This window comes from Aspergillus fijiensis (assembly GCF_003184825.1).
Source record: "Aspergillus fijiensis CBS 313.89 unplaced genomic scaffold BO72scaffold_38, whole genome shotgun sequence".
In the NCBI taxonomy this organism is placed as follows: domain Eukaryota; kingdom Fungi; phylum Ascomycota; class Eurotiomycetes; order Eurotiales; family Aspergillaceae; genus Aspergillus; species Aspergillus fijiensis.
Window position 1 is genome coordinate 41,633 of NW_024469014.1, and position 23,702 is coordinate 65,334.

The 23,702-nt window shown below is 47.3% G+C and overlaps 9 protein-coding genes across 9 annotated transcripts; 6 read left to right on the forward strand and 3 right to left on the reverse strand.

Moving 5' to 3' along the window:
- Positions 1-35: 35 nt before the first annotated feature.
- Positions 36-1,271, reverse strand: BO72DRAFT_460491 (NAD(P)-dependent alcohol dehydrogenase; the record flags this gene model as incomplete). Its single annotated transcript, XM_040946473.1, has 3 exons — positions 36-962; positions 1,030-1,152; positions 1,245-1,271. 3 exons carry the CDS (start codon positions 1,269-1,271, stop codon positions 36-38), a joined length of 1,077 nt encoding a protein of 358 aa, XP_040799387.1.
- Positions 1,272-2,280: 1,009 nt separating this feature from the next.
- On the forward strand, positions 2,281-4,286 carry BO72DRAFT_382539 (FAD-binding oxidoreductase; the record flags this gene model as incomplete). The annotated part of the gene is made up of 4 exons (XM_040941479.1): positions 2,281-2,557; positions 2,638-3,912; positions 3,964-4,139; positions 4,194-4,286. The coding sequence occupies 4 exons, from the start codon at positions 2,281-2,283 to the stop codon at positions 4,284-4,286; spliced, it is 1,821 nt and encodes a 606-aa protein (XP_040799388.1).
- A 1,899-nt stretch (positions 4,287-6,185) lies between these two features.
- On the forward strand, positions 6,186-7,088 carry BO72DRAFT_460493 (uncharacterized protein; the record flags this gene model as incomplete). Its single annotated transcript, XM_040946474.1, has 1 exon — positions 6,186-7,088. One exon carries the CDS (start codon positions 6,186-6,188, stop codon positions 7,086-7,088), a length of 903 nt encoding a protein of 300 aa, XP_040799389.1.
- Positions 7,089-7,280: 192 nt separating this feature from the next.
- On the reverse strand, positions 7,281-10,582 carry BO72DRAFT_478868 (WD repeat protein). The gene is made up of 3 exons (XM_040947537.1): positions 10,092-10,582; positions 9,285-10,036; positions 7,281-9,225 (listed from the first exon to the last, which is right to left on the reverse strand). The coding sequence occupies exons 1-3, from the start codon at positions 10,415-10,417 to the stop codon at positions 7,511-7,513; spliced, it is 2,793 nt and encodes a 930-aa protein (XP_040799390.1). The 5' UTR covers positions 10,418-10,582; the 3' UTR covers positions 7,281-7,510.
- Positions 10,583-11,010: 428 nt separating this feature from the next.
- Positions 11,011-11,415, forward strand: BO72DRAFT_470135 (DNA-directed RNA polymerase core subunit RPB10; the record flags this gene model as incomplete). Its single annotated transcript, XM_040947003.1, has 4 exons — positions 11,011-11,046; positions 11,109-11,167; positions 11,230-11,316; positions 11,373-11,415. 4 exons carry the CDS (start codon positions 11,011-11,013, stop codon positions 11,413-11,415), a joined length of 225 nt encoding a protein of 74 aa, XP_040799391.1.
- A 1,728-nt stretch (positions 11,416-13,143) lies between these two features.
- BO72DRAFT_173015 (uncharacterized protein) lies at positions 13,144-14,164 on the forward strand. Its single transcript, XM_040939395.1, has 6 exons — positions 13,144-13,349; positions 13,455-13,488; positions 13,542-13,728; positions 13,790-13,891; positions 13,983-14,083; positions 14,136-14,164. Coding segments are annotated over exons 2-5 (330 nt in total). The 5' UTR covers positions 13,144-13,349; positions 13,455-13,486; the 3' UTR covers positions 14,022-14,083; positions 14,136-14,164.
- On the forward strand, positions 13,996-16,082 carry BO72DRAFT_173059 (uncharacterized protein). Its single transcript, XM_040939396.1, has 2 exons — positions 13,996-14,343; positions 14,445-16,082. The coding sequence occupies exons 1-2, from the start codon at positions 14,256-14,258 to the stop codon at positions 15,698-15,700; spliced, it is 1,344 nt and encodes a 447-aa protein (XP_040799393.1). The 5' UTR covers positions 13,996-14,255; the 3' UTR covers positions 15,701-16,082.
- On the reverse strand, positions 16,014-19,729 carry BO72DRAFT_478871 (DDHD family phospholipase; the record flags this gene model as incomplete). The annotated part of the gene is made up of 5 exons (XM_040947538.1): positions 18,687-19,729; positions 17,925-18,633; positions 16,590-17,807; positions 16,418-16,528; positions 16,014-16,074 (listed from the first exon to the last, which is right to left on the reverse strand). Exons 1-5 carry the CDS (start codon positions 19,372-19,374, stop codon positions 16,014-16,016), a joined length of 2,787 nt encoding a protein of 928 aa, XP_040799394.1. The 5' UTR covers positions 19,375-19,729.
- Positions 19,730-20,048: 319 nt separating this feature from the next.
- On the forward strand, positions 20,049-22,688 carry sac6 (fimbrin). The gene is made up of 6 exons (XM_040945116.1): positions 20,049-20,184; positions 20,237-20,354; positions 20,407-20,617; positions 20,669-21,354; positions 21,479-22,461; positions 22,520-22,688. The coding sequence occupies exons 2-6, from the start codon at positions 20,332-20,334 to the stop codon at positions 22,552-22,554; spliced, it is 1,938 nt and encodes a 645-aa protein (XP_040799395.1). The 5' UTR covers positions 20,049-20,184; positions 20,237-20,331; the 3' UTR covers positions 22,555-22,688.
- The last annotated feature ends 1,014 nt before the right edge of the window (positions 22,689-23,702 follow it).

Genomic DNA, 23,702 nt, shown 5'->3' on the forward strand with positions numbered 1-23,702 from the left:
GAATCTTGGTATTCCTGACTTTACCCAGTTCATGTCTAGGACTCTATGCCAGCGATAAGTGTCTTAATACCCTTTCCAGCCTTGACCTCTTCGAATGCCCGTTCGGCATCTTCGAACTTGACAGTACCAGTGATCAAATCTTTGACATTCACTTTGCCCGAGGCAACAAGCGATACTGCAAGCTTATAATCACCACTACCATAACGGAAACTGCCCTTCACATTCAATTCCTTGGTGCATGCAGCCATGATCGGAAAGGTGATCTCACTCCTTCCCATGCCGCCTTGTACGTACGTTCCGCCAGCGCGGACGACGTGTATTCCAGTGTGCACAGATGGCTCTGCTCCGGATGCATCGATTGCTACATCTGCACCCGAGCCTAGGTCATTTTCCTCGATGATTCTCTTCGCATTTTCCGAGGGGCTGGCTTTGAACGGCTCATATGTTGAAGTTGCTGCGTAGCTTGCGGCAAATTTGAGTCTCGGCTTTTGGATATCCACGGCAATAACCTTGGACGCACCGTACGCCTTCGCTACAGCGCAGCATAAGAGTCCCACTGGCCCAGCGCCAAATACAACCACCGATTGGCCAGGTTTAACATCTGCCTGCTTGACGATGTGTACTGCGACACCAAGGGGCTCCATGAGTGCAGCCTCTTGTAGGGTAATACTGTCGGGGACCTTGTAGCAGAAGTCCTCGGGCAGAATGTAGTAACTGGCGAGAGTGCCGTCGTATGGGGGGGTAGCGGCAAATGCCATTTTCTCACACAGGTTATATTTCCCAGACTTGCACGGTTCACAGCGACGGCAAGGGACGCCGGGTTCGAGTGCCACTCGATCTCCCACCTTCAACCCCGTGACCGACGGACCGACCCTGCTAACAATGCCTGATGATTCATGGCCCAGTACCATAGGGTCCTTGACGACGAATTGGCCAATGGAACCATGCTCCCAGTAGTGAACCTAGAAATTGTCCCGAAGTCAGTTTGAAGCTCGACTCATCTTCCCAAGCGCTATCGATAGAACGTACATCGCTCCCGCATATACCCGTGAACTTGACATTCACAAGGACATCGTGGGGTCCTTTCAATTCCGGGACCGGACGATCTTCAAATTTGACCCGATGAATGCCTTCCAATACGAATGAGAGGTTCTATATATGTTGGATTGCCCACATTAGCAATTGCCAGCTCCCGACCTGCTATACAGGTGTATGCTTTTCAACGAAAGTGTCTTCTTGCTTACCTGGGCAGTGGCACTCTGGGCAGACATCTTCGGTAAATTTCCACCCGATTTGATTTCAAGGAGCCAAGGAATAAGATAGTGATAACAGTTGCTTCTTGATTAGTGAGATAGAAGAAGCTGGGCTCTGAAGCAGGGGGTGAGGTGGTAAGATGGAACACGTCCAAGACACACTCTGATGCTCTCAGTGGGCTAACGGAAACAAAACGGGAGAGAGAAGGTTTGCAGTGGCAGAGATCTGAGAACGAGAAGAAGAAAAAGAGCAGGAGAAACTTAAATACACAAATGGTTGGCTTTCAACCGACAAAGGATAATCAAGATAGCTGCGTGTTGTGGTGGGGGGCCCGGGGGGGGGGGGAATTGGAAGGGGAAAGATTGTTGAAAAGGCGATGAACCAATCGTCTCCATTGATCCTAATTTCTCTCCGAGCAACCTGCATGGGTCTAGCCAAGCAATAGAGGTGATTGTTCCTTCTTCAAAAGGCATTATGATGGAGCTATATCAACACTAGCACGAGAATTAGGAAGCTCAGGTGAGCTCCAGGTGAGACGGCAGGATAATATGGCGGGGTAAGTATGACCGCAGATGGGGGGCAAGGGAGTCGGCATGAAGCCCGGCTGATTACCTATTGGTGGATTGTGTGCAATTTAACCGGAATTCGAGACGCTTTGACTGCAGCGGAACTCGGGACAGTTCTACCTTAGTACCTACAGGCAGGTTTTTAGCCGGTGCATTATCACATGATCAGTCGGAAATAGTGGATATGTACCGGTATTCAGTACTGTTATATACTATACATACGGATAGTCGGTGTAACATGTACTGTACACTGGGCAGTTTAGCTGAGTTTCTCAGCTTGGCTTAGTCATGGCTAATGTAGCTAACTAACTAACTAGCGCACTAAGCGCAACAAGCTCAACTTCTTACATGCTCTAAGATACCGATCCAATTACTTACAAACGGTCTCCAGCAGTAGGATGCCAACGTCCTGAAGAACAGAATTGCTCTCATTATTTACATGCTGACCCCGACCCACAAGATGATTAGGTCCTACCCCTTCCGTGCCTCGTTGGGGACAAGGTACACTCTACAACCGAGAGCGGGCGCTCGCTATACCAAACTTGGACCAGTAGAACTTCAGCGGAGGGTGTTTTGCAAATCCACCCGTTATGCCTCGGAGGAAAAGTCTCAGTCTTTCAAACATCAGCTATATGAGAGCACACAACAGCGCCTCAAGAGGGAGCGTGCCGAGCAGGAGCGTTACTCAGAGTATCAGACCCAATCCCAGGGTGGTCGCTATGCAGCTATGATGTTCGGTATGCGAATTATTCACCTCTACGAGACGTTTCCTTTGGGTTTTATTGTATGACAAGTGTATCTGATGCCGCATGTTTAGCATTGACCTTCTTCTCCACCGGGGCTTACTTCTTAGGGTCCCTCAAACCCGCGAGCTTGCCTACGTCATCAACCACTCCTATATATGAATCAGAGCCACTAAGACACAACGTCTCGCCGTCAAACCTACAGGCTGCATGGGCAGACTTTGTTGATATCTTAGGGAAAGAGAATGTCTCTACGGAACACAATGACTTGGAGATCCACTCGGGGTCTGACTGGTCTTCATATGCGCCGAAGACTGATGAAAAACCCTTCCTGGTTCTCTATCCCTCAACCACGGCAGAAGTTTCTCGCATCATGAAGGTGTGCCATAAGCGGATAATCCCTGTCACGCCGTACTCTGGGGGGACAAGCTTGGAAGGACATTTTGCACCCACAAGAGGCGGTGTTTGCATCGACTTTCGTCGCATGGATCGTATCTTAGAGGTTCACAAGGGGGACTTGGACGTTGTGGTTCAACCTGCCGTTGGCTGGGAGGAGCTTAACGAGAAGCTGTCCGAGGATGGCTTGTTTTTCCCACCAGACCCCGGTCCTGGCGCTATGATCGGCGGCATGGTTGGTACAGGCTGTTCCGGAACGAATGCCTATAGGTATGGAACCATGCGCGAGTGGGTGCTTTCCCTAACGGTCGTCCTTGCCGATGGGACAGTCATCAAGACAAGGCAACGTCCGCGGAAGTCGAGTGCTGGGTATGATCTCACTAGGCTATTCATTGGCAGCGAAGGTACACTTGGGCTAGTGACAGAAGCAACGCTAAAATTGACTGTTAAGCCCAAAAGTCAAAATGTTGCCGTTGCAAGCTTCCAGACGATACAGGATGCGGCGGAATGTGTCACACGTGTAGTAGAGGAAGGCATTCCCGTTGCCGGACTGGAGATCCTGGATGACGTCCAGATGAAGTGTATCAATGCCAGTCAGACGACCAGCCGACAATGGAAAGAGACACCTACACTCTTCTTCAAATTCACAGGGACGCCCTTGGGCGTCAAAGAACAGATAAACCTTGTGCAGAAGATTGTTTCTTCCTCGGCAGGGAAGTCCTTTGAGTTTGCACGCGGTGATGCGGAAATGCAGGAACTGTGGAGTGCCCGCAAAGAGGCTTTGTGGAGTGTAATGGCTATGCGAAGAGGCCCCGAAGACCATGTTTGGACAACGGATGTGGCAGTACCTATGAGCAAACTGCCCCAGATAATTGAAACCACAAAACAAGATATGACTGAAAGTGGTCTTTTGGCAGGTATCTGTGGCCACGTCGGAGATGGTAATTTCCATGGTAAGTCACTTCTGCCTGGGTATACTAGAGGCCTGTTTTTGACACTTGCAGCCATCATCCTCTTTAATGAGAGCGAGAAAAGGGCTGCAGAGGCTGTGGTTCACCGGATGGTGAAGCGAGCCATTCAGCTGGAAGGCACAGTTACAGGAGAACATGGCGTCGGTCTGGTCAAACGAGATTATTTGGAGCATGAATTGGGCGAACGCACTGTGGACGCCATGCGTCGGGTATGTGGTCCTTGTGGAATGTGTGACGATGTTTCATTGACTAAGCACTTCTAGCTCAAACTTGCTTTCGACCCTCTCTGCCTCCTTAACCCCGACAAAGTTGTCCGTGTGGAGCCGCCGACGGCTGATGAGATCAAAAAATGGTGATGGCAAGAAATCTTTCCACAAAGACGTGAGAATGATTCCGATATCACATACAGTTATATGTGGAGAACCAAGATTGGGCTATGGGCTGGACTTGGACGGTATCGCCTCCAACCGAAACCTCTTAAACTCCCGCGGCAACCCGAACATGCAGCTGCACTTATGCTTTTTCTCGCTTCGATGAGTTTTCGATCACGTCTGGCCAGAGCCATGCCGTTCCTGCCTTTCTCTCTGTGGTCCATTGCGAAGTAGCAGCGCTTGCTTGATGCGGCAATGCCTTCTCCTGCATCTTCAGACATGCTCCCAGATTGGTCTCAGTCTTATTATGACTCGTTTCTCCGTGGGTCTTCTTTTTCGAGTCGCTGCTCAATGACCTGAAATTATACCATTCGATCCAGACTAGATATGTCTTTGTGTCTGCTCGGAAGGTCTATTCCACTGGTGGTGACATGGCGCTTGGCTACTGAAACGTGGATCCTGTCAGCTCATTTCAGGGGAGAGGTGCTCGTAGGCTTAGCAATATACTCTGTGCGAAAAATCTAATAGCCACTGTTTTTTTCCCATGCACTTTTGGTACTGATACGGTGGTTTTGATGCGTAACAGAAGTATTTTCTGTACAGAGGCTTTTATCTCAATGGTGTTCTTAATATCAGAAAAATCATAAGATATAGGAGTACATCATATTGCGCAGACCGTTATCTAACGCAGGTACAGGAACATATAGTAGTTACCGTACAGTTACAAAAGTCGGTAGGTTGTTCTAGGAACCTGAAATAAGTGCCAAGCCCTGTATTTCTTTGGTCATTCACTAGTTAACTAACATAATTGACTTTGGTAATCAAGCAGGTGTCCGCCAAAATAATACGCATTTAATGTACTGTATTGCACACACATACAGACATACACTCCGCATCCGTTGCTCCGCCGCCCTTACACCGCCGTCTTCCGGGCTTCCCCAGTCCTTCCATGCTTCTCCTCGCGGTCCCCCTCCACCCCCCGCCCCCCTTCTCACCCTCACTCCCACTCTTGTCTTTCTCTTCACTCTCTGATTATTTCCCCAGTGCATTCATCCTCCATTATCACCACCCATCTTCGCCTGTCTTGGTCTCTGCGGAGTTCGTTTCATTCCTTTCCACCTGGATGGGACGATCATCATCATAGCCAACTGCCCATACTATTGTCACGCTGCATCGTGTGCACTCGAAAGTATCCATCTGCGCCTATTTATCGCTTCGTCACCGCCACCGGCTTCTTCGGCTAAAAGCTGTTGGAATACTCTCTCTTCTAGAGAATATCTCTTTTCCCATATCCCCTCTTATAATTTGACCATTACCACGTCAAATCCTACCTGTCCATCACCTTTTTTTGTGACAAGTACGCTGTGATCAAAGGCTCGACTTGCGCGTCTCTGTCTTCTGAACTCATATTTTTCGACAACCATGTCTTTGGTCAGGACCAACTGAACCCTTTCACAGTAGTGTCAGTGGTTCGGAGAGACTAGGTGGGCATAAGAGGCGTGTTGACTTGAATGGAACCACCGCATATCTCGCTTTTATGGAAGTCAAGTCATCTGGTACAAATTAATACATTTCAAGTCATACACAGGAGGGTGGAACTTGCGGATAGCGTCCAAATCGGCTTGGCTGCAGAATCCGAATGTGAGCAGGATATCGCACCGAAATGATAGCCAGGCAACCTCAATAATCCTCAGCGTCTCTTGCCAAAATTGATTGCATCGAACTGTCTGCCGAGAGGGGTCGTGTACGACTTCAGTACAAGCAGATCCAGAACAGTCAGATAGGCTTGGATTTGCCTAGACGACCCGTTTCGGTCTGAGTGTGGCTCGAGATCTAATTATCTAAGCTCTACTGGGTCGTGCAAACGAAGCGGAGATGCGCAGAATGCCGCTTATGATGAAGGCGCCTCGGAACAGCTCCCCGACAGCCTCCGATGTGTTCCACGCGAATATGGAGCATGCGGACATCGGAATCCTTGCTAGCGGGAGTTCCAGAAGTATACTCGCCCGCCCTAAGTACTCTACGCATGTCTCCTCTCGCGCACAAGTGGCTACTGTCGCAGGCGCAAGTGGGCCGAGGTCAATACCCTCTAATCCTGTGCCCCTTGTTTCTCATGTCCACACACCTTCACAGATCCAATCTTTCCAAATGTCCATGCTTGGGAGCAGTGCCTCTCTAGGCGAAGAATCGACTGACAGCGATTCTCTGACACAGCATGGGCCTGGAATCTCTCATTCGTCAATGCATACCTCGTCCAAGCAAGCATTACGATTATCACTACACATTCAAGACGGTTCCATGCCAAGATCACCTGCAATCTCTCAGACTAATATTACCGGACGTACATCATTTGGCTACTCGAGAGAGAATGGTAGTACTTTGGATACGACGTCACCAGTCTCAAGATCATCCTTAGATTTTGTTTTTCGATCTAAAACTCGGGGTAGCATGGACCCCCTCGCTCGAGCAGCTACAGTACAAGCAGCACGTCAAGCTTTTGAAGAAAAAGAGGCGGCGAAGACCTGGAGAATCGAGGCTCAACAAATGAAAGCCGAGAAAAAACAGACTCGGCACAAGGAACGACACAGGCGAACTGGAATTGATCAGGTTGATGTTGAAAGCACGAATAATGAGAAGCCTGCGCCTGAGACACTGCAGCCTTCAGATTCACCAGGATCACACCCAACTGGCTGGAAATCCCAATCAAAGAACACATGGGTGCTTTTTTTGACATGGTTACGCACCAGGGTTTTCAAGCTGCGGAGGAGGATTAAGAGAATAATATAACGATAGAGAATTCGTGAACTTGCCCTGTCATTTTGTCTTCCTACATGTATTCGGGCGTCATAATCAGGGGTATTTGTGTCAATTGTGGTGCCATTAAATACGTGGATTCCGCTTGAGTTATGCAAGGAACGGCTACTGACCGGGACAGAATGGTTCTACATTAAACTGGAACATGGTGAAACATGGTGGAACGATGACCTTAAACCGCAATAAAAGTCAATATATACCTACAGAATATCTCCTGGTCAAAATGAGTCTTTAAGGTACATTGCCGTCTCGCTGAATGCAACCTGATCAATATGATCAACATGAAAGCACCCCCCTAGAACATAGGAATGAAGCCACCCATAATTCGGCAGTGACATTATATGTGAGCCTCATGACTATCCGTGTGGTAAAAAGTGTTATCACTAGGTACATTGCTAACATGAGAGAGCCTGGACCACATCGCGAAAGAGGAGATTGGCTGGAGGCAAAACGTACGGTGGTACATCGCCAAAAACATTAGCCAGCTGTGTTTGCAAAGAACCATTTGGACCAATAGACGCTGTTGCTAACTGATGTCTATCGGTTGGATTGCCCTGGTCTTGCTGACCAAACAAGCTTGCCAGACCCGATTTCTCAAACAAGTCACTTGGTGCATGCGCATATGTAGTTTGGGGTGCTAAACCCAGGCAGCTGAGTCTCTGCACCTTGGCCTCAGCATCGATAATGACGAAATCGCCAGAGTGTTTATCAGATAGTAAAGCAACGGGAGAGCAATCAAGCATGGTTTCAGACAGTAAGGCGAGGGTTTCGATGTCGTAAATCTGTACATGAGGTTCGGATCGTCGGCGTTTCTTTGACGCAGTGTTCTTGGAATGAACTTGCGCGGCAATAGCGAAAGTTTTAGTTTCAGTGCTAACCGCCAACAGGCATGGTGAACAGGGTTGTCCGTTTTCAGCTGCATCAGGGAAGCAGAGAGTCCTGACAAGGTCATGCACAGTATCCCAAATGAACACGGACCGTGTTGAGGTGATCAGGAGCTGAGAGCCCAGAAATGCCAACGCACAAGGATCCCCTGCATATAGCCCGACCCTACTATAGCGGATGCTACATGTTTGAGCATCAATCAATAATGTAACACCGGGATCCGCAGATGATGCCGAATTCAAGCAAACGGCGAGAACCGAACCATCCTGCGAATAATCCATGTAGGCTGCATTCAATCTTATAGAGTGATATACGTCACTATAGCTCTTCAGATCAATAGCATTACGACATTTCCAGGTCTCCGACAGCTGTTCGGTACCTGTTGTCTTGAGACCACTTCGTTGCCTGGCGCTTGGGCACCATATGCGAAGCACTCCATCAGCGCCGACAGTTGCGAATTCATGGGCAAGATAGCGGGAAGCAAGATCCAAGATCCGTGCAGGACCCGTGCCAGAAAAATGAGGAGTGTCAATTCTGGTCACTAAATCCCACATCATGGACAAGATATTCCATCTCCAGAATTTCAGGAAAGTTTCTTGATTTTGAGTATAGCTGCGACCGCCATGATCATCGTCAGGATAGAGAGCTTGCATGTCTCTTGTGTAAGGGCTCCAGCTGTCGATGGTAGCCATCCACTTCCCGTCTTTCGAGAGCGACAAGTGACTGACATCTGGTGCAGCGATGTATGAGCCATCTGGACTAATCTTTAAAATTGTTGTGTTGGTACGCGCAAGTGCTTGCCGTGAGACATGGCTGTTGGAGCGTATGTCGTAGGTTTGGAGTGTGCAAGCGTTCGCCACAGTATGACCTTCCGGTGTAAGCTGACGAGAGGCTGGAACAGTCAGAAGAAGTTGATCCGGGAGCTTCGGATGTAAAGCGGCGGCTATAGTTCCGAAGGACAGAGGCCTCTTGGTCGAGGACCGAGTGTGAGACTTGGTCGGTGGGCACAGCTGCAAGCCGTTTATGGTGGCAAAGGGCTGGAGTTCTCGCGCTGACAGCACAGTGGTGGAATTGTCTGTTAGCTTGACAGCATAGAGGGTCCCACTGGTGGAAAGAGTTATGTTGCAAATAGGGGACGAGAGATGGGGTAAGAATTGCTTTCGGCCCGTATCCAGCTGCCACAGAACCATCACCGATTCGTTGCCGCCAGAGATGACATAGTTACCTGAAAGAGAGATGTATCAGTCATTTGGAGCCCAGCTTTGTCTTATGAACATGGCTTACCGTCCTTAGACCAACGCACCACATTAACACAACTCCTATGCCAGTGCAGCCGCCTAGGGGTAAGAGCCTTGCTGTTGCCGGTATTATTCTGTAGGGAAGTGAGGATATCATTATAAATCATGATTGAGCCCCCGGATTCTCCCAGCGCAAGGTCAACATTTCCAAGGGTTGCCCGGTCTTTGAGACCCGGGATCCCCGCTCGCTGTGGGGCTGTTTGATATCGAATATCAGCGGATGTGATACTCGTGGGCAAAGTCAACTCGCTCCAGGTATAAGGGACAGGACTTGAGTCTGAAAGATGCGTTTGACAACCGAGGAGAACATTTTGGCCTCCAAAAGCGACTAAAATTCTACCCTGGTATGCAACCCTGAGATGAGTGATCTGAGTGTTGGTGGTCAACAAGGGAACAGAGCAAGGTTCTTCATCACTTAAGCGTTGGAGAACGATATCCTTCTTCGAATCTGCGCGATCATGAACGGAGAACAGGGCGTCATTTCCAGAAGCATCCGAACAAAGGTCGATACAGGTTGTTGGCCTGTATGCATCTCGGTAATAAAGCCGTTGACCAGAAAACCATTCCCATTTGCTCACAGAGCCAGTAGAGCTGAACACGTATAGATGATCCGAATTTTGTGGCGAGAGCTTGTATTCGATTACATTGTCGGTAGACTTCAACTTCAGCACTCGAAAAAGCCGCGAACTCGTCACCGAGTAGATGTGAACCGCTGTTTTAAGACCAAGAAAAAGGTACCTATGATGAATTCTGTAAGAAATTGTTTCAGAAGTTAATCAATGATACGACTCACTCATCATCTGATGTGAACAAGGGGTCAGAGTTGCTAAATCTTCCAGCAGCAATTCCAGACAAGAACCAGGCATCCCGTGCAGTTTCCTTCGGTTCTCTCTCGCTAGGCTCAGGAATATCCTCCGGAACAGTAACAGCATCACTTGCCACGGCCGCTGTCCTTCCGACCATCCTAGGCCGCAAAGAATCGTCTTTCTGAGCCCCATCGTCGGTTGGTGATGTACGACGGCGCTTGATGCGAACATCATCGGTTGAGACCATCTTCCCTTGGGCCATCTCGCTGGCGCGCGATCTTTTGGAAAGTTGTCTATGCTCCGAATCTGACATTGGTTCACCAGGCAATGAGAAGAGAATTAAACTCAGCCTTCTAGTTTGAGTGTTGTTGTAGATGATGTACTCTATGGATGAGACAGACTAGCATCATTGATGTTGCGTAGCCCGTAGGTGTTGAAGACAAGCTAGGATGATGACCACCTGCTTGTAGTAGGTTCCTTTTTTTTTTTTTTTTTGCTTCTCTTTTGCCTTACTGCCATAGTCAAAACACCATCCATTCACTGGTCCGGTTCTATTCCTAGTACGTACTAGCGCTTTGATCATGTGTGCTCTAACACTTAAAGACTAACAGGCTTTCGGTTAGGCGCAAATCTTCAAATGGAAAAAGGTGGGGTCTGTGTCGAATCAAGTAACCAATAATACAGATTTGATCAATCCTCAACGTGAGTAAATTATTCCTCACTTTCAAAGACTGCGATTTACAGACTCCAACGACCTTATTCTTACCATCCAGTAGCTGCACATCACAACAGAAGACATTCCCTATTTACTGGTACTCTCGCCTTCCTGAGTATCATAATTACCTTTGGTGCAGCTTTATTTCACTTATATCATCTCTTCTCATTCCCGAGACACACTTTGGCCCAATGATCATTCCCGTCAGGTGCTTCTCTTGTGGCAAGGTAGGTAGCAATACACTTATTCCAGCTTCCCTACACGGCTTCTAACCATCGTGGAGTAACAGGTTGTTGGAGATCTATGGGAGCGCTACCTACAGCTTCTAGATGAAGGCATACCAGACGGGTAGGTCATTATTCAGTGGATTGCTTTGACACGAACACCATCCCTGACGAAATACTTTATAGTGATGCTATGGATCAGCTGGGCTGTAGAAGATATTGTTGTCGCCGGATGATCATGACTCATGTCGATTTGATTGAGAAGCTTCTCAGGTATGAGCGAATGACTCGAACCAACATCGAATTATAGTGTTGACATTGTCCGCAAGGTATAATCCCACCGAAAGGGACCGGGCGAAGTCTCAAATATGAAGCGGTTATCGATTACATTCCACAGCTCTCAAAAAATGCCTGTTGCCTTGACCCTTCCCCGATGACCTCCATACAATCCTTCCGGACGTGCGACCTTGCTGCTCCCTTCTTTCGGTGACTACCAAAGGAAAAACGGCTTTGCAAAAGGTTTCATCTGTGGTAATGTCAATAGCGATTGACTTCAATCACTCCAAATCCCTACATCTGTGGTTTCCCAATGGTTTCCTAGTGGTTTTCAGCGGTTCTCTTGATTCTTGCACGAGCTCTTTCGGTCATGTCGGCAGTCTTACATGTGTAGTTTATTATTTCATTGGGTTCTTTTGTCTGTTTCTGTTTTTGAGATTCATACAATTATGCAGTGGCAAGGAACGCCTTTCACAAGCGGTTCATTTAACTAATGTAATCAAGACTGGTTAACTTGACTGACAAGGCACATAGTACCTTGCTCCGAACTCTAAAAGTTTCCTGGCAGTTTGTTGTTTCTGTAGACATCTTGCCTATGAACAATGTCAAGTGGTCGATTTTGACCATAGACACCCGTATATAATGTGAGAGGGTTTGCGGAGGTTTGCACTATTCCTCCGTGCCACTGAGGGCCAGCATTTGACATGGTTCTTTCGAGCTCGTTTGAACAGTTCGAATGTACATGGCAGCAGACACTACCTAGTCGTCAATGTCAGGAAACGGTTACTTACCCTTCATACCACCATAATACACGTTCTTTTTTCAAGTACTGTACGAAGCAACGTCTAGATCCATATGACCATTTACCGAAGTAAAACTCTATCCACCTACGAAGAGATAAGAAACACGGCCAACCGTTGATCTGATATTTACAATACAGTATCTCCTCATCATCACACCATTTTTGCTGGATACATGTTACGATTACTCGGACAACTGTACAGCAATAATAGCTATTAACACCGGTCGAAATTTTATTACTACCGGAATCATACTTAAACAGAAAAGGCGGTATACCAAGATACTAAGAATATATTTATATTTATATATAAAACTGTATATAAATACAAATATTGACCTTTTACTGTTTAATATACAGTTTTGATTTCGGAAAATCTAATTAAATATAAGTAAGCCAGTTAGTCTGATTATTTTTACCGTAGCTACAGCAGCTACTGTAGTAACTAATAGTTCTGCTAATAATTTTATAAGCAAATCTACTAATAGTTTTATAACAGCCCTGCAAGCAAGCCTGTTAACAGTTCTATAAATAAGTCTATAAAAAACAGCCCTGCTAACAGCCTTGCAAGCAAGCTTATAAATAAGCCTACTAATAGTTCTACAAGTAAGTCTATAAGCGAGTCTGCTAACGGCTCTACGAGCAAGTTTATAAGTAAATCTACCAATAATTCTGCGAGTAAGCCTATAAGTAAGTCTACTAACAGCTTTATAAGTAAGTTTGTAAATAAGCCTGCTAACAGCTTTATAGGCAAGCCTACCAACAGCTCTACGCGCAAGTCTGCCAGCAAGTCTGTGAAATATATACATAAACTGCAAGATATATAAACTGCAGGCTATAATAATTATATAAAACTAATTCTGCCGGTTTTTATTTTAGCCTGTATTCGGTTTTGTATAGTAAAATCTAATATACTTTCTAATCAGATAAGCGGCTTGATGTTATATTCTTTTCTATTTAAATATAGTTGCGGTAGCTCTAGAATTTCGACCGGTGTTGATAGCCTATACGGCTAGTATAAGTTAGTATATACAGTACAGTAAGTTACAACAGCTTATCATATACTACCGTTAGTGCCAGTCGTGCTCGGCGCGAAGCGTCTCACGGCGGCAAGGCACATGATGTGTGATGAGACCTCCATCGAGTGCTAGAACTGCTGATAGGCCTTTTTAAGTGATTTTTGAGCCAACTTCTCCCAGGTTGTTGTCTTGCTATCAGCTTGCATCTATCTGTATGTTTTTCATGCGATACTGCTTTTTATTTACACCACATTAGGATCCGTCAAGGATCCAGAGTACCATTTCCAGCGCCTTTTCCTGTCTTATGAGATCTCCAGACCATTAGCTTCCTAGCGCCTCTAGATACACCATGTATGAGAATGCAATTTCCGCGATGACTCAATATAGAATGCTAAATCGCATAGGCTTGACCAAAATCACATCGTTACATCTGATACAACATCGGGACACGATGTAGTGTCGTCCCTCGTTTCAAACAAAGATGCGGGCGGCCACGATGGCTCTCCGGAGCGCGATTCCGAGTGTGGTTGTAATTCCACGCCGCTTGGTTCAAGACCACCATTCGCAGGAATATCTCGAGAGAGACTCAAAGTATGAGTGGTAACCGGCAGGATCTGACTATCAGACCTAACCATACTGAAACTGGTGGCAGATACGTACTGCGAACACACAGGTCAACAAAGGTGAGGCGAAATCGGATGGGGACGAGCCACCACAATCAGTGATACATGCTCCTGCAGGTTTTGGTGACTTTGTAAGTGGTTGACATACCAGTCAGCAATCCCATCAGTATCCGCAACCAACCCTCTCATTGGTATCTAATAAGGAAAAGGTGAATGGACAAGTGCCACTTGTCAGTACGCTTGCACCATCGAGTGCATTGAAGTCATATACATCACATCAAACAGCACAGTCATCCTCGGGTCATGATCTTACGGCGCTCGCAGTAGTATTTCACTATCCTCCGCCTTGGCTGGAAGCTGACTGACAAGCGCTAGGTTGGGCCTGAAAGCCCTATATCACCACCTCCATCGAGTACTTCAGTTAAACATTCGGAGGGCTGGCCCGAGCGGCCAACACCTCGGGCGCAAACAAGACAAGATTTCGCAGATCCTCGCATGATTTCATGTACCAGTACTGTTGATAGTAGGGCAGATGCTGTCTCTGGAGAAGGAACGCCCTGGCCTTCGATATCCCGTGTTGAGGGTAAGTCAATCCTTTCCGGTACTGATCTCAGGAAATCATCCAACCACGATGACTTGAATGGCCTGGGTCTACGGGTTGTATACCATTCTGACAGCAAGCAGAAATTGACGCTTTGACAGCAGCCCTAGCGGAGTGTTGGGCTCTATGCAATTCATTGGCCGTTCTCGGCACTTTACATGGAGAAAGGCATGGATCCTACGTCAATACTCAAGATAAGACCTGGAAACTATGCTGGCGTCTATGTCAGGAACTCTACATCAGTCAGAACGACTACCATTCCTCAAAAATCAACCCTACTCTTGATATTTGTCATGATTTTTGTCAATCTTTGTTCGAAGTTCGTGAGAAAGAAAACGAGGTCACAGATTCGATTCTCCGTGTCAGTTTTGAGCTCAATAACCATCTCTATAATACGCACGATCGAAACCTGCCAGAGGCTTTCCGTGAGAGGACTCTAGACTTCTACATCACATTGTGTCATCGTCTGATGAAGCAGAGGAGCCTAGTGTCTGAGACAGAATCCCCTTTGGGCGCGTGCTGGTCGTTTACAGAGATCCTCTTCACCATACGTCAGACTAAAAAAGAAAACAAGAAGCCAGACGAAGATTTGCTGGGATCGGCAATTCAAGCTTGTTGGGAACTTTGCGATGTTTTCAGGGAAGGTTGGGCACAGCGAAGCCATCGAAGTTCTGACCGTGGAACACCACGGCCAAGTCAAGCAACTTTCCAGCAGGCCATCGAGCAGGTCAAGGTCTCTCAATTCATTGCCTGTGATGAGGTTTTGGGACAATCTAAAAACCCCGAGACCCCGACTACCGTTTTTGATGATAGTGCAGCCATCTCACCAGATGAGGCACCCCTCCAGAACATTTTTGTCTTAGGCCAAGGCTCAATTCAAGCATCGGAAACTGCCTGTTCTCCAAATTCATCAGCCGCATCAGGACAATCACAATCATCGGAGCAGACCTCATCGACCAAAACAATAACCACCTTGTCGGGAGGCTTGAACCTGGCGGCTATCAAATTATTGGTTACAAAGGCTGCAATCAACAGTGGTTATCAGCGTTCTAAGACACAAACTTTCTCGTCATTCGTCAAATCGCTGTCTTCCGACGCATTCGGCTCTACCCCTTGGCAAATATCACTATTGAAGAACTATAAAAGGCTGGTAGCGTTTGACCCAATTTTCAAAGGTGCTAGTTTTCAGGCACGAGCAAGTGCCATTGATGTAGCGCAAACCGTTCGGCTTGTCGCGCAGGGCGGACAATACCCATGGCTGCTAGATCTTTACCGCTTGGTCTTTGGGTTCCATACAGACGAGGCTATCAACCGGAAGGAGATCGTACTTCAAGTATGATCCTATCGATTCATTAGTGTCTTCCCCGCAAACTCTTCGATGCTGACCGCTAGGGGCATGGGTACTGGTGGTTCTACTGGATATCACACCAACTGTAAGTTGGGCTCCTGTCCACTCTCATCTGTGTACGAGCAAGCAAGGCCCCACTATCCCTGCCGTCAGAATCTTAACTTGACGGTATGTCACGCGCAACTCTCGAGTCACACTGCGTGCTTGATTCCTGCCTCGATAGATGGATGGAAGAAAAGCTTCCTCTAGATTCAGACTGCACTACGCCGTGTGCAAGTAAATATATATAGTAGAGGTCGTTGGTTCATTCGACGCCGTGGACATCGTTCTGGTCCCGTATGGAATATTCTACATTCGCATACTTCCTATATCGATAAGTAGTGTAGCTTGATGACAATAATCCCTAGCATGTTTAGATCCGTATGGCTACGGTTAAAGATGGTCCTGGTGATAAACTATATGAGCTCTTGCACGGTGGAAGGATCAAAGAGGTAAATGGTATGTATATGCTATTCCGCGCCTTATGCGCACTGACGCCAGTGATAGCATGTCCCCAAAACATTGATTCTGAATAAGTTCAGAGAATTGCATATATCTATTACATCTGTTTGGCCTCTCGCAGGAAGGTGAAAGATTATAACGACAAAACATCTACGAGTGCTTGCCTTTCATTAAAGAAGCTAGGGCCGATCTTGACTTCCTGATGACTGTTCCCTCCTACACAGCATTTGCGATAGCATAAAGTGGCTCACATCCTCATCTGTCCAGTAGCTCAGGTGGCTGGCAATACTTGCAATCATAGATATATCGAATGCACCCCTAGACGGTTAGCGCTTGTCATTATTGAAAGACCATAATCGACTTGGGACGCCGAACTTACTCCTGTATGCTATAGTCAACACGCCCGTTGGCATTCAGGGCCCTTACCTTGGCATCCTCTAGCAGAATCCTTTTCGAGCCACTGTCTGCTCCAGGGGCTCCGCTAGCATGTTCTCTGGCTTGTAAATTCTGCTTCGCTGAGATCCTGTCCCGATGGATTTTTCCGTAGAGCGTTTCCAAATCAGAGTGAAGCAGTGTGGGTCGTCGACTTTTGTCTTCACTCAGCGCAGAGGCCCCCGTGACCGATGGTAGATTCTGGGGGTCTTGAGTATTCGCATTGGACGATGAGCGGGTTGAGGCATCCTCGGGACTCAGACCAAGGCTACGGTTAAGAAGACTGCTGGCGACACCTGACGTGAAATTCGTCCAGAGAGATCCCACACTTTGGCCGACACGACTACCGATCATGGAAAGACTCTGACCGGATGTTGCCCAGAGACTTTTCTTTACCGACGGCAAAGGCTGCGGCTTGAGCGATGACAGTGCTGGTGAGATTAAAGGCTCTAAACGATAACTCACGGGGTCAGAGGGATGGAAAATATTGTACAGCTGCCCACATTTAGGTGAAGAGACAGATAACTCATTCTGAGCGACCACGGTGCTAGTCTGGTGTGAAGCAAAAGACTTTGTTTGGGGAGTAGGCTGCAATGGTGTTTCCAATGCGTAGTTCTCTGGGAAGGACGGTACTTCTGCTAGTCCCTCGTCTCGAGCCCGCCGCGCAGCAATAGTCTTCCCTTTGAGCATCTGAAATAATGCGACAGGGGAGCCTAGACAGAAGAATTCCTGGCATTGAAATTCCAAAGAAGAATCTCGACAACATTGTGGCTGTCTGGCATTGACCGAGGGGGTTGCATGATGGCTATCATGGGGTTCATGGCAGAGTATATCAAAGAGGATTGCACTACCAAGAGAATGGCCGCAAAGACTCACTGAGCCTTTGAAGGAAGGATTTCGCTCCTTGAAAAGCCTCAGGATTCTATTGCACTCCCCTTTCACTATGTGAGATATCTGTTCACAATACGCACTCTGATAAAGCAGAACATCCATAGCCAGGTCGGATATGAGATTCCGAACAGCAGGCACGTTGTCGAGTGTAATATCTGATAGAGTAGGGTATGCTGGTATTGCATCTTCGGGAGCCTCCGCGTCCGCTAAGTCGAGTTCCTTCCGACTTTGCTCCATTCGCTGATAGGGAAAATCGAGCATATGTCTCCAACAACTATGACAAATACTGGATCAGTACGTGGATTCCATAAAAACACAAGCCATTGAGAGGCTCGGCCAAGGCTAAATATGAAGGGTGGTATCGCAATGTGGAGGGGCCAAATAGACTAACACGGGTAGGACCTGGATGCGGCAGTTTTCATGCTTATCAGCGAATTGCGAGTTGAAGGCTTGAAGATCGGGTGATGCTCGATAAACACTTTTCATCGTTTTGCGTAAAACATTGACATCGTGTATGAAATTTACACTTTCTAGGCGCAAGCCCAGGCGCTGGCCAATCCCATGAGTGACTAGGACCAAGTGATCTATCTCCCGATCTCGATCTTCATTGGAGTCTTTTGATGCCTCCATCTCCTTCTGATCTTGAGTACGCACTTGCTCTTCAAGCTCGGCCAATTCCGAGCGACCATCTGCCCCATTACACGGCTCTTTGGTTGCAGACCCTGTTGTTGTATTCGTTAGACTGGGGTTGTCTGGTCCAGTCAATTCGGTCAAACCCAACAACTTGGATTCTACTTCGAGCTGCCCTGGTAGTTTGGTGCGACGCTTGAGCCCATCGTGTGTCTTCTGCTTTGGTGGAGTGCCACATTTTGATGAATCTGTGGGCTTCTTCGCTTCATTGAAGCCACGTATAAGTTTTGTGCCTGCGACAGCACCCAGCTTTTGGTATACAGTAGTGCTGACCCTGGACATAAAGTCATCACTTGTCAGCAGCGCAGTGGAAGCATCTTGATATGTGACTATATTGCTCATATAAGCGCCGAACAAACGATAATCCCTTGGTTCATTACTGGTTCCGGAAGTACCACGGGGGCTAGAATCTGTTTGACAAAATGAGCGATTCAGTCTGTTGACTTGCGCGTTCTTGACTTACCTTGGTGACTAAGTGTTGTCGACGAAGCAGTTGATGGAGAGCGACCGGTGTCCGAGCATCGCCAGGGTTTTAGCTTTAGATATCCCTCCTCAAGCTGTGTTGCTAAGTTCTCTTCGCATGGCTTCATAGTCGATCCTTCCTGAAAGAACCATGTCCCTCGGCGCACTTCATATATGGGGCCTACCCAGTACGTTGGCGCCAGCTCCCTATTTTCCACGTTCACATCGAATAAAAAGTCTTCATTCACGGAAACCTTAGTTGGAAAGCGTGAACAGCCAGGGTCTGCTTGTTCGTGGCTAAAGTTCTCATTTTCAACATCGATGTCCGATATTCTTTGGAAAGCTTCTTCAATGGCATGAGAGTCCCTAATTGAGAATTGCACAAATTTCTTGGGGGGTGGCAACTTGAGATCTTCTTTGTTCCGAGCACTGGTAGACAGCTCCGGCTTCCTTTTCGGAGAGTCCACTGCATAAAACCACTTGACACTCAAGGGCGGGCAGTCTTCAGGGTAACGGTGTAAGCTGAGTCTGTACCTATGCGTGACAGCATGGTCTTGTCCTTGTGATTGCTTCAGTATATTCTGGATATCGTGTTGCTTGTCTGTAGTAGACAAGGGTGTCGAGCCTTGGGGGCTACTCCAAGGCGAAATTGCCCCTAGGAAAGGACCCCGTTGGCTTTCTTTTGGCATGAAGCTCAGGAGAGCTCGTGGTCTCGTGGCAAAAGCCAATGCGCCTACGTCAGATGAACTGATAAAAAGACAGTATCAGACGAGGCTGTAAGACCTCAGAGGCCTAGGTGCTTGTATTAAATCGCAGAGGGTGCTCGGAATCGCAAATATTCATCCGTGCTTTCTGGCCTTGTTGGCAGTTTAACTAAGGCTTTGTGGATCAGCCGCCCAAAAGCTTCGTAGCTGACCACCTCCTCGTACACAGGGATAAATTATGTCAATTTGCAGGTGCTTACGATTTGGCGGGTGAATGACTAGTCACATATGCCACATAACTTATTTTTTGTCAATCACTTATCAGTCATCAAGGATGATGGTTTATCTAGTGAACAAAAATGGAGCTCAGTCGGTAATTAAGACGGCGACATCATCAGGCATTAGGCAGCAGCAGCCGGCATCCGGCGGCAGCCGCTTACACGTTCTACACGTCATTGACCAGATACTATATGCACAGATTAGTGTTTATGTATGTGGTTATATCTATCTTTTTGTGAATAGAAATACATTGGTCAGGTAAATTATTTATAATGACTACTAGGTAGCCAACATGTAGGCCAGTTACACACGCGGTTCCAATCTGACCCATTCTAAGAGTTCTTCTGTGTAATTCCCGGTAAACTAACTTAGTGAGCTATGCCAGTCATCCCATCCTAACCCCACCTTGTCATTGGGTTCCTACACTAGTGCAGTTCTACCTCGAGGACCAGACGGCAACCAACCCCACGGAGTCTCCTTCGTTCATCATACCAGCAGCTCCTACCCCCCATCAAGGTCACTTAAACGTTGAGTGCTAACCCGGTCACCTACTGATACTTACGTTTAGTATATTCCCCCGCAAGTTGCGATTCTAAATCTTTGAACTTTCAGTTTGCTCAAGAAGCCTATTTCTTCGAGGTCGAGGGAGACCACAAGGAGAAAATGAACGTGCTCAAACTACAGAGGTTCGCATCGATACCACGAGTAAAAGCTGCGGAGTTACTGACCATGGCTCAGGAAATTCCCGCAATTCGACCAGGCAGACATCTTCTCCCTCCAAGATGCGTTTCGGAAGCTGGATGTCGACGACAGGGGCTATCTCGACGAGGCCACTGTGATCAAGGCAACGCAACAAACGGAACGGAAGCCTTATGATGTCGTACGCCAAGCCTTGAAAGAGGTCGAGTTGGACAGTTCCCGCCGCGTCGAACTGGAGGACTACGTCGATGTTAGTATCCTGAAAAGCACTTTCGTCAATGATGCTAACGCAAATCGGCAGCTCATCTCCAAAGTTCGCTTTGCAACAGCGCAAAATCAGGCTGGTGGCCATGGTCCCGCAGCAGTCATACCAGGAAATGTCACTGGGCAGTCCCGCCACGTCTCTAAGGGGAGCATCGGTGGGAAAATCCATGTACAAGGCTCGTCTGCAAATGTGACACACACTATAAACGAAGATGAGAGGACCGAATTCACCAGGCATATCAATGCTGTTCTCGCAGGGGACCCAGACATCGGCCACTCTCTACCTTTTCCTACCGATACCTTTGAGATGTTCGATAAATGCAAGGACGGTTTAGTGCTAGCAAAGCTTATCAATGACAGCGTTCCAGACACGATCGATGAGCGTGTTCTTAACAAGCCTGGGAAGAGAACAAAGGAATTGAACGCTTTCCACATGACCGAGAATAACAACATCGTCATCAACTCCGCCAAGGGAATAGGGTGTTCAGTTGTCAACATAGGAAGCGGCGATATAATCGAAGTTCGTGAGCATCTTATTCTGGGCCTCATTTGGCAGATCATTCGCCGAGGTCTCCTCGGAAAGATTGACATAAAACTTCATCCGGAGCTTTACCGGCTGCTTGAAGAAGACGAAACATTGGAGCAGTTCCTTCGCCTTCCTCCGGAGCAGATATTGCTACGTTGGTTCAACTATCACTTGAAAAATGCAAAGTGGGATAGAAGGTATGATGCCTCACACCAGAACCCAGGCTGCACAATCTCCGTCCACCTCGATGACTAGGCCGATCGAGGACTAATCTACTAATCCACGGAGATTTGGATAAAATATTGAGCTAACATGACATAGAGTTACAAATTTCTCAACCGATGTGAAAGACGGGGAGAACTACACCATACTACTCAATCAATTGGCGCCTGAGATCTGCTCGAGGGATCCCCTTCGAGTTCAAGATTTGGTTCAACGTGCTGAACATGTTCTGACAAATGCGGAAAAGCTCGAGTGTCGAAAGTTCCTGACCCCTACTTCGTTGGTTGCAGGGAATCCGAAGCTTAATCTTGCATTTGTGGCAAACTTGTTCAACACAATTCCTGGTCTTGACCCGATTACAGAAGAAGAGAAACTCGAGGTTGAGGACTTCGATGCTGAGGGCGAACGAGAGGCCAGAGTTTTCACTCTTTGGCTAAACTCCCTCGACGTACAGCCTTCTGTCAACTCACTGTTCGATGACCTACGCGATGGAACCATCCTGCTACAAGCGTATGATAAGGTAATTTCTGGCAGTGTGAACTGGAAACATGTCAACAAGCCTCCGACGTCTGGCGGAGAAATGATGCGGTTCAAGGCAGTCGAGAACACCAATTATGCAATCGAGCTTGGTAAACACATTGGTTTCTCCCTTGTAGGTGTGCAAGGAGCGGATATTACCGATGGCCAAAGGACTCTTACGTTGGGGCTGGTCTGGCAACTCATGCGAAAAGATATCACTATAACCCTCTCCGGCCTAGCACAACGGATGGGCAAACGCGAAATGACTGATGCAGAGATGATAAAATGGGCAAATGAGATGTCCCGAAGGGGAGGAAGAACTACGACAATTCGCAATTTCAAGGATCCGTCTATTGGATCTGGTATTTTCTTACTTGATGTGCTCAATGGCATGAAGAGCAGTTACGTTGACTATGAGCTCGTGACGCCTGGCCGGAGCGAGGAGGAGGCCTATGCCAACGCTAAGTTGAGTATTAGCATAGCACGAAAGCTCGGGGCGACGATTTGGCTGGTCCCCGAAGATATTTGTCAAGTTCGATCTCGCCTAGTTACCACTTTCATTGGTAAGTTCATTGCAATTGATCTATACCGATGCATAGGGAAATTGACCATATACTGCAGGTTCGCTCATGGCTACATACGAGAAAATGCAATAGTTCGTTCGATCCAGGACTCTTACGCAAGGAGGGCTTCGTCTATGTTCTTAGATCTCGTGTTGCAAATTCCAAAGTCCCCGTTTCTAGTCATAGTGCTATCTAAACATAACCTTTAATCAAGGTCCTTACATGTCCTAACATGTCTAGAAGATTCTTCCTAGCTGCCAGCAACCCTTTTGAGGGTTCGCCTATGAGTTTGAAACTATGGTGGGCCGTTCCTCAAATTCTAAACCTCACCAGGAAAGGATTATTTTCGAGTCGGCTTTCATGGTTCTGAGCACTCGGTGACATTATAATAGCCACTTATAGCTTCACATACAGACCCAAGAAAGAAGCAGCAGCGCGTTTTTGTAAATTTATGGATATTCTCATATGATTCCGAGGACAACCATCCAAAACCATGGATTGGTAAGACAAAGGGGATAAAAGGATTTGATACAACTAGCATCTATCTACGTCTTATTTGGCAAAAGCTAATATGATAGTCTCAAGGACGCTTACCAGGGCTCCTCAAAATTTTCTGCAAAGTAGAATCAGATGTCTCGAGTACAAGCTACGGCTCCTACGGCAGACCGTTTCGGAAAAAAAAGGGTTGATCAGGAAATTCGGACGGACGAGTAGGACGAGGGATGAGGAAAGATCGAGTGATATTAATTTGCGACTCGAGGACGAAGAAACTGGCCGCCAGTTATCGTTAGGAGGGTTAAAGGACGACAAAGGCTGGCGTTAAATCAAGATAGGAAAGAGGCTCGCTCGACGTTCGTTCGGCAAAGTTTCGAGCTGCTGACCACGATAAATAACAAATTGACAAACCATCTAGGCCGCGCCGTCCCTCTCCCAACCAGAAGTCTTTGCTTCATACCTACGATGAATAACATCGTTGATTGAAACAAGGCGGGACGGGTCGGTGAATGAAACGATCATAGGTATACCAATAAGCATGTAGCAGCTGCGAGGGGGACAGGGGAAACACGGGGAACACCAAGGCACTATAAGCTCTAGGGCTTAAAAGATCAAGAAGCACTGGGCAGTTATAGGGGGGAGGTAAGAAAGTCAAAGCTGATTACCGGTAAAATTTCCGAGGGTGTTGAGGGTTTCGCATCTCCCATAGGCAAGGCATTATACCAGGACGGCCTGATATACGACCT

What these genes read in the sequence shown, in the direction of transcription:
- BO72DRAFT_478868 (XM_040947537.1), bottom strand. Translation starts at nt 10,417, where the DNA reads ATGTCAGATTCGGAGCATAGACAACTTTCCAAAAGATCGCGCGCCAGC. An exon ending in TTGTTCACATCAGATGATGA is followed by an intron (nt 10,037 to 10,091) that starts GTGAGTCGTATC and finishes AATTCATCATAG; the next exon opens with GTACCTTTTTCTTGGTCTTA. An exon ending in GGTGCGTTGGTCTAAGGACG is followed by an intron (nt 9,226 to 9,284) that starts GTAAGCCATGTT and finishes TCTCTCTTTCAG; the next exon opens with GTAACTATGTCATCTCTGGC.
- BO72DRAFT_173015 (XM_040939395.1), top strand. An exon ending in TATCTCGAGAGAGACTCAAA is followed by an intron (nt 13,729 to 13,789) that starts GTATGAGTGGTA and finishes AACTGGTGGCAG; the next exon opens with ATACGTACTGCGAACACACA. An exon ending in CTGCAGGTTTTGGTGACTTT is followed by an intron (nt 13,892 to 13,982) that starts GTAAGTGGTTGA and finishes TGAATGGACAAG; the next exon opens with TGCCACTTGTCAGTACGCTT.
- BO72DRAFT_173059 (XM_040939396.1), top strand. Translation starts at nt 14,256, where the DNA reads ATGATTTCATGTACCAGTACTGTTGATAGTAGGGCAGATGCTGTCTCT. An exon ending in TTCGATATCCCGTGTTGAGG is followed by an intron (nt 14,344 to 14,444) that starts GTAAGTCAATCC and finishes GACAGCAAGCAG; the next exon opens with AAATTGACGCTTTGACAGCA.
- sac6 (XM_040945116.1), top strand. Translation starts at nt 20,332, where the DNA reads ATGAACGTGCTCAAACTACAGAG. An exon ending in AATGCAAAGTGGGATAGAAG is followed by an intron (nt 21,355 to 21,478) that starts GTATGATGCCTC and finishes AACATGACATAG; the next exon opens with AGTTACAAATTTCTCAACCG. An exon ending in CCTAGTTACCACTTTCATTG is followed by an intron (nt 22,462 to 22,519) that starts GTAAGTTCATTG and finishes CATATACTGCAG; the next exon opens with GTTCGCTCATGGCTACATAC.